The 8,688-nt window shown below is 37.4% G+C and overlaps 1 protein-coding gene across 18 annotated transcripts in view; it reads right to left on the bottom strand.

The window, feature by feature from the left end:
- The window catches only part of TASOR (transcription activation suppressor), a 93,670-nt gene that overhangs the window by 18,744 nt on the left and 66,238 nt on the right, over positions 1-8,688 (bottom strand). For all 18 annotated transcript variants that reach the window (XM_045289908.1, XM_045289909.1, XM_045289907.1 and 15 more), the window contains exons 12-15: positions 8,149-8,221; positions 7,993-8,064; positions 5,907-6,605; positions 2,626-3,044 (exon numbers count right to left, since the gene is read on the bottom strand). In XM_045289908.1, coding sequence (XP_045145843.1) covers positions 2,626-3,044; positions 5,907-6,605; positions 7,993-8,064; positions 8,149-8,221 — 1,263 coding nt within the window. The remainder of the gene's footprint in view (positions 1-2,625; positions 3,045-5,906; positions 6,606-7,992; positions 8,065-8,148; positions 8,222-8,688) is intronic.

Below are 8,688 nucleotides of genomic sequence, written 5' to 3'. Positions count from 1 at the left end.
CACAAGAGGAAAAGCCTCTAGAGCGGCTTCATCTAAGCAATACAGGCTCCAAAGGCATTTGACCTTATTGGGGACCAAGAGCTCAGTTGACTGCTTGGGGCTGACGCTGCTGTCAACAATGAATGAGCATGATTCGACAATTATATTTACCTTACACGCTGGCTCAGATAAAAAAACTCTTGGAATTTTTTGCAGATTTTCAAATAGTGCTGGCTGATTTTTATGGGACAGTAGATTGTCATTACCCTTCGGGAAACTCTGGGAGTTCCTGATATGGACTCCATGGATTATTAACAAAATCTCCTCGCCTATGCATTTTACAGACAGTTCGAGCAAAGGCTGGGCACTCTACTGGAATCCCTTTCTATCCTTTCAAACTTGTTATGTCTCAGCTCAGAAAAAGGAAGTATTTGCTCTTTCTGTTCAAAATGTGAAGCAGCTGATCAATATACATAATTAGTGACTCTGCATATGCAGTTCAAGTATGCTCTTTCATTGAAACAGCAAATCTGAAAACATACCTGGACTTAGACATTGGTTCAGTTCTTTCTCACCTTACAAATTCAAATAAGATTCCACAGCCATGTCCACCACCACCCCATGGGTCACACCCAATCATATAACGAGTTGCCTGGGCTTGTTACCATGGGAAATGCAAATACAGATATGCTAACTCAGCAGGTGATGCTATCTTTTGCTTCCTAGTGAGCAGAGCACCAAGGTTTGCAATAATAACACAGTCAGCTTGAGGCATAGATATCTGACCTGGGTTTACGCCAGACAAATTGTCCCAGATTGCATACATTGCCAGCAAACGACACTTAAGGAGAGATTGAGTGGCGTCAATCCAGTGCACTTTGGCAAATGGATATTTTCATACTCGCTTGGAAGATCAGGAGCTATGCACGTTATTAAAGATACATTCTCAGGGTTCTTGTGGGCATCCACCAGGGCTGGAGAATCCACCAGACACATTTTTAGCCATTTGTGTCCTGCTTGGCCATGATGGGTAGCCCAGCCCATTTGATAATAGACCATGATCCCACTTATACTAGGCAAGCAGTTTCACAATTTTTGTCAAGACTGGCACATACATTATACCACAGGAATTCCTTACAATTCTAGGCCAAGCTCTTATTGAACAAGCACAGGCGCACTATGCTCTAAAATCTCAATTACATAAAACAGGGGGAAATGTGCCAAACTGATGACCTGAACAAAAGTGAATGCGGCCTGCTCCCGGTACTCGTGACCACAGAGCTTGGCACTGGCAAGCCAGCCCTAGTGAGAGGCATGCCTCCACAGTCCAAAATATGGGAAGTGCCCAAATGCACATATTCCAGGAAGGTGGTTTTCTCCACAAGCACATGGACTCTCCCATTAAAATGCTATTGTGAAGCTGTCTCCTACAGGCACCAGGCTCCTCACAAAGAGTGAAAGCAGCGGTTCTCAACCTGTGGATCGCAACCCCTTTGGGAGTCGAACGACCGTTTCACAGGGGTCGCCCAATCCCTAACAATAGCAAAATTACAGTTATGAAGTAACATAGCAACGGAAATAATTTTATGATTGGGGGGTCACCACACCATGAGGAACTGTATTAATGGGTCATAGTATTAGGAAGGTTGAGAATCACTCAGTTAAAGAATGCTTCTCTCTTAAAGAGCAACGGTTCTCAACCTGTGGGTTGCGATCCCTTTGGGAATCGAACAATCCTTTCACAGGGGTCGGCTGATTCATAACAGTAGCAAAATTACAGTTATGAAGTAGCAGCGAAAATAATTTTATGGTTGGGGGGGTCACCACAACATGAGGAACTATATATTAAAGGGTCACGGCATTAGGAAAGTTGAAAACCACTGTCTTGGAGCATTTACTCCCTTTGTCCCTTATTCTTAAAAGAGCAATTTGTACCTTGTCTCTTGCATACCAAATACTCCATTTGAGGTATTCCCCTTGATGGCTTGGGATATTCAAAGAATAGCACACTGCCCATTTGTTTAATGTGTATGTATAACAGGAGGCTTGCAGGCCTCAAGAACTACAAAACCCTATTGCTGAATAAACTCTGGACTCTTCTATTTCTCCCAAGAATGGAGATCAGTCCCCTGTGCTCTGCTGTCTTCTTTTTCTTCAATTGTGCACATTGCTCCACAGGAACCCATGATGCCCTGACAAGCAAGGCTGAGAGTCACTTCAAAGATAACCCTAAAGGTCACTCGTTTTCCACTGTTATTGGCAGATATCGATGTAAAAGTACGCAATAGTATCATACTGCAGCTGTGACCTCACTTGCTTTGCCTCATCTATCTCATCTTTGAGTTGTTAGTGCCAGTAGTCACTACCTAGAAAATTTTATTTTATTATGAAACAATAAGCCATTATTGACAAAAATATCTATAGCTAACTTCTATAACAATAGATAAATCCCATAAACAGGAAGTAAAACAATTATTTCTGTATTTGCCATTTCGTAACAACGCTTAAGTTAGAAGAGTTATTCAAGACAGAAATGGTTACTCAAAAGTAGGTTCTTTCTAAAATGAAAAAAAAAAAATCCATGTAGCATATTCACATCTCTTTCACACATACAAGCAAATTAAAGTAACCAATAGAAATGCTTACTTCTTTCAAATGTAGTTTGTGATCCATGTCTCCTTCACTGGTGGAAACAGCAATAGGATATTTTAATGATAATGTATCAACATCTAGTAATGGGCTCTGAGAATCCTTAAAATGTACATTTTCAATTTTTGCACAAGTAGGCTGCTCACACTCTTTCTTATCCTGGGTAATATTCAATTCTTGTTCTTGCTTTTGCCTCGTTTCTTCAGATGCACCCTCAATGCTCAGTCCTAAAGCTTTGTTGACTGTGTCCGTCAGGGGTGTATCAGAATGCCGTGCATTTGCTAGTGTTTCTGAGAGCCAATCAAACACCCTGTGGATGTCGGCAACGCCAGAGTTAGAGGTACCCTGCTGCTGCCCTCTCACATCAGCATCATGCCCAAGGCCACCACTGAGAGAGCCAGCAAGCTGTGGAGACTCTAAAAGGAAAAAAGGAAAAAAGTCAGCTCCTTAAACGTTCACAAGATCAAATAAAAGGGTTGGGGTTTTTTTGTTTTATGTTTTTTTCAAATTCAACACCACCCCAAAATTTTAATGTTTACATATAGGGAAACGCTCAATTAAGCCATTCACTGGCTTAAATTTTACAAATATGTCCCTACTTTACAAATTGTTGAAGTATTGAACCTGGCCCACAAGCCCTTAAGTGAGAGTTAGTCTCCATCTTAACTATTAAATTCTATGAATGGAAAAGTGAGCTCAAGAATCATATTACTTCAAACTCTAACATCAAAATTCCAGCCAGCCTGGTATTATTTGGTGAGCATATTTTTTTAATTGTTCTTTTACCACTTGAAGGATTGGAAAATTACATTCAAAATAACCATGATTTACCTGATTGCTATCTCCTCCACACCCATTATATCTTGTCTTTAAGGAGCTGTTAACATTCATAAAATCTAAACCTTGTCTTGAATGACTAGATTATTTTAAGAGACATTAAAAAGCTAGTATATACTAGAGGTACAAAATCATTCTGAAGAAATCTCTGTGCTGAGAAAAGGCATCATTAAAGACCAAAGACACAGCTCTAAGCAGCTATAAATTTGGATAATTTTTACAACAAATATAAAGAAGTGGCTTCAAAAATTTGCATTAAAAAACTATCTTCTATTTCCCCCTCACACATAAAAAAACTAGCAAAAGGTACAAGCATCAGAAAGTAATGTGCTATCATGCTGGGAAGGTTCGGGGTGGAGGAAACTGTGGAGATGGCAATTTACAAAAGATACAGTGTACCAACATAATGTATGATTTTAATTATATAAAAAGAGAATCTACAGAGAAAAGATATCAGTGGCAAAGGTGGCCAGAAGAGCCTAAAGCAACTTTCAAAGGTAACTGAAATATTTACATCTTGGAATGGTGTCACAGCTGTCCCAAATCATCAAACTCTATGCTTAAAATGAGTGTACTGTTTTATTCAATATAAATTTTTGTTAAGTTGCTATCAAGTCAATTCCAACTCATAGTGACCCCATGATACAGATTAGAACTGCGTTCTACACTGTGCACTTTCTGAAGCAGATTGCTAGGCCTGTCTGCCACGCATTCTCTTGGATGACTTCAATCTGCTAACCACATGTGCCATCCAGGGACATCAAAGTTGTTGATGTTTAAGTTGAAAACACAGAGTGGGTTAGGAGGTAACCTTTAATTTTCCACTGTTAGACATAAACTGTGCAAAATGACTAGCGAGAAACACCATCGAGAACACTTGAAAATGCAAGTCAGATCATCACTAGCTCTACTTTAGTCTATTCTCATTCTCTCTCTCTCTCTCTCTGTCTCATTTCTCTTTTGGTCTATTAAAGTTAGCATGGCTTTCCCACCATTTTACTATTGATAATCCTGATTTTCACCTACAAATATTTTCTCACATACATAAAACTAAACAACTATATCAGTACCCAAAATTAAGCACTTTAGTTCATGTCTGCAATATGCTCAGTGCTAAGACATATGGGGAGGGCTTCAAAAAATTCATGAAGACATGGAATTAGAGAATGCCACAATTTTGTCACAACTTTTCAAAGTCCCCTTGTAAAGCAGAATCTAGAAACAATGCTTTGGAGGCATCATAGCCGAGTTAAAACCTGGATGCTGTCATTAACTAATACGTTTAAAATTATCTGATGTCTCTGAAACCATTTTCTCATCTGTAAAATAAAGACAAAACTGTTTACTCCTCCAGGTTATTATAAAAACTAAATGTGTCCACAATACACAAAGCACATAGTAAGGACTTAATAAAATACTAAAGACACAGGTCACAGTACAAGATAATACAAATCAGTAAGCATGAAGAGATATAGCCTAAATGTGGCATAAGGTAAGGGAAATGGTGAGTGTAAAGGAACAGATCAGCCAAAAAGGTAAGGAAAGATTTGAATTGCAGGAACACAAGCAATCCCCGAAGAACAAAAATACACTGCAGTATAAGAGTCATGAAGGACTGCCCAGGATATATTTAGGGGGAAGAAACATGTGCCAAGAAGCATGGATACCTAGGCTGAGCATGGCTAGGTGTATAACAAAAAATGGAGGTTTCTTAATTTTCACTTTTCAAACTGCTTACTGAAACCAAAAAAAGGTAAATAAAACCAAAAAAAGGTAAATAAACATTTTTTTTTCAAGGAAGAGTCAAAAGATATTCCAGAGTTACAAGTTTTGTTTTAAAATTGAGGATGATGAGGGTAACGATTGTACAAATGTGCTTTACACAATTGATGTATGTATGGATTGTGATAAGAGTGGTATGTGCCCCCAATGATTAAAAATAAATAAATATATGTAGTTGAGGATGTTTCTTTCATTAAGCAACATCCTAAAAGAGCCCAATATTCTGTTGTAATTTTCCAACTATAAAAATAAGATTGTAAAAAAAAATAATAAGATTGTAAGAAGGCAGGAGTGCTGATTCACAGGCATAAATAGCTAGGTATGTTTTATTCCCATGTTAGTTTAAGACAAACAATCCAGAAATTTGATGTACGATGGCAGAGGACAGCAAATGTTTTCATAAGGTCCAAACAATAATTATCTTGGGGTTTGTAAGTTATACATTCATTGTCCCAATTCTGCCACTGTAACACTGATGCAGCCAAATACACAGAAATGAACATGCACTGCTGAGTCTGAATAAAATTATATATACAAAAACAGATGAAAGCTAGATTTGTCACTTGGATTACAGTCAGTCTGTGAATCCTTGTAATAGAGAAAAAGATGGGAAAAAATGTTGATATTAATACTAAATAAGCAACATTCTAATAATTTACCTTCAAACAGATGACAATTTTCAGATAAATCACTGGTCTTGGCAAGTTTTCTCATATTTTCAGGCAGATCCTCAAGTTTCCTCTTCAAGATAGCTTTGCTTTTCATATCTTCTGTATCTGAGTCCCCACCCACATTTTTTTTCCTACACTGAATTAAGTTAATCAATTCTTTGACTCTATCCTTATCATAATCCAATGAATGTGATGATTTCTGCTTTCCAGATGTGCTCATCTCACCTTTGGAGTTATTCCGTTTTCTAAATTTCATTTTCGCACCATTCACTTCTTCTTGGCCTTCATAATCTGAAAGTGGACTTAACTGCTGAAATCTCCTATTTTCCTCAAAAAGCTCTTTTAATTGACAAATAGGTAATTGATACATCTCAGGCCGAAAAATATAGGTATGCAAGCAATCATCAATGTGGGATTTATTTTTTGGAGCGGAGTATAAGAATTTTTTATCATCTAATCGTGAATCATACGGAAACATGGTAAACTCTCGTTTACCTGAGCCGAACCCTCGCTTAAAAAATTCGCTTACATATTTATCAACAACAGAGTGAAAATTTATACTATTTATATTTTTGAATTCCTTTCGACACTGAATCAAAGAAAATTGTAAAAACTGAGTTATTTTTAATACATCTGATACACTTTCATGCCTTTCCTGTGGTACTGTACTGGTGAAACCTTTTTGTGCTGGGGGGAAAGAAAAAGAAAATCATTATCAGCAACTCAGGAACAAAGTGTGGATCTACATATAATCAAAAAAGACACCAGTGCTCATATACTCATGGTGACCAAGACTAATATGTGCTCTAGAACATACATCTAATATAAGATATAGTAAATACATAAAATCCTTATTTGTAGGTCCAGGAACCTAAAATAGGCCAGAATGTAACTAAAACAAATGAAAAAAAAAACAGAGTATTTTTAAAAGGAAAAACATCTAAAAATTGAAGGTATTTTTCACTCTTTATTGTCCCTAAGACTCATAGCAACCCTATAGAACATAGTAGAGCTGTTTGTATGGGTGTATGAGTAGGAGTCGACTTAGAGGCAGTTGAGTTTGGTTTGGATTGTCCCTAGATAATCGGAGCCCTGGTTGTGGTCACAGACTGGGGGCTGCTAACCTCAAAGTTATCAATTCAAAACCACCAGCCACTCCTCAAGAGAAAGACAAAGCTTTTCAATCCATACAGTCGCAGTCTGAAAAACCCACAGGCACAGTTTTACCCTCATGTATATATAGAGCCACTATGAGTTAAAATAGACTCACTGACAGTGAGTTTTGGATTTTTAAAAATTGTCCTGAAAGAAGTCAAATGGCAGCTTGCAAAATCTAGGGAAAATAAATAGGCAGAGCAAGAAAAGGCTCTTAGCAGGCTAGTTCTACAAATGATGACAAACTTCACATGTATGTTCTTCCTGACAAGCAGGGATATAGGCATTGAGTCATTACAACAAAAGTCTTACCCTTTACCCATTAGTGAAATCCACAGTGGGGAATGTGTTATTAAACTATTGCACTGAAGTATGAAAGGTAGTTCTTTAAAATGAGAAAGAATTAAATCAGTGCAAATTTTCTTATTCATTTGAATCCCCCAAGCCTTACCCTGGCACATGATGCTTCCTTTATAATCATTGAAATTTAAATTAAAAAATTAACTAAGCTAAAAAATACTCATGAAAAACTGGTCCAGGCATGTTGTAGCATATGCCGTCAAGTTTGAAAGAGCAAGCATTTGGTGGAATCTCAATACATGTCCCCATAACTAGGGGTGGGCACTGAGAAGGGTCATACTCAAGTCACATGATTTGTATTTATACTGCTAATACCTCCAAGGGAGTCCCGTTGGCACTCTGTAGGTAGCTAGCTGCTAGATGAAAGGCCAGCAATTCAAAACACCAGCATTTCTACTCTGTACTATAGGGTCATGTGAGTCAGAAGCAACTCAATGGCAGTGACTTTGGTTTGGTTTTAGAATACCTCTCAAACTATGCTGTAATGAAGACAAAAAGCTGGACATTTCCAAAAAATGTTGTTATTAAGTACATAGATTTGAAAGTTTATGGAACTTACAAGGAACTATGCTTCTAGGTTCTTGAAACAGAAACAAAGCATGTAGGGCTCGAGACTTGACAGTCTGATATTCTACAAACAGAAGCCAAATTTGTTAGCAATGTTTTTTAGCTTTAAAAAGTTTTAAAATAATTGTGAAAAAGAGAGATCACGTACCATATGGAGAAATCATCTGACAAGGAGAAAGAAGAAAAAGGAATCCTCGGTCTCCCAGCAGTTTGACAAGAACCTGCATTTGGGGGAGAGGAAGAGGTTATACCTGCTTTACCATCACTCATCATAAATCAGACGCACAGTACTTTCTACAAATTGAAAAGTTCTCGGTCCATTTTTAGGAAAAACATTGCTAGTTAAAAATTATTCCCACCTGTTTTCGTTTGACTGAATGCCAATCAAATACAAATCCCTTATTTTTCATAACTTAAATGAGAGAAATTATTAAGAGAATTTCCCTTATTAACTGTGAAATATCTATAAACTAATTTCCTCTGGAAGCTCAAATTCAACAAAGGACCATATATTTTCCATATTTGTTCAATAGTGTGCAGGGTATTAAGAGACACAAAACAAAGTAAGCTATAGACATAGCCGCTGCCTTTTGAAAAACAGACTAATCTCAAATAAAATGTGTTACCCAAGTCTACTTCCAACACATTCTTAGTGAACAAGAAATCTTACACATGTATGCCATTCTGT

Source organism: Echinops telfairi, unplaced genomic scaffold (assembly GCF_000313985.2).
Source record: "Echinops telfairi isolate 266 unplaced genomic scaffold, ASM31398v2 ScPeMD7_31;HRSCAF=116, whole genome shotgun sequence".
In the NCBI taxonomy this organism is placed as follows: Eukaryota; Metazoa; Chordata; class Mammalia; order Afrosoricida; family Tenrecidae; genus Echinops; species Echinops telfairi.
The sequence above is the reverse complement of the archived record's forward strand: the minus strand, read 5'-3'. Positions and strand labels throughout refer to the sequence as shown.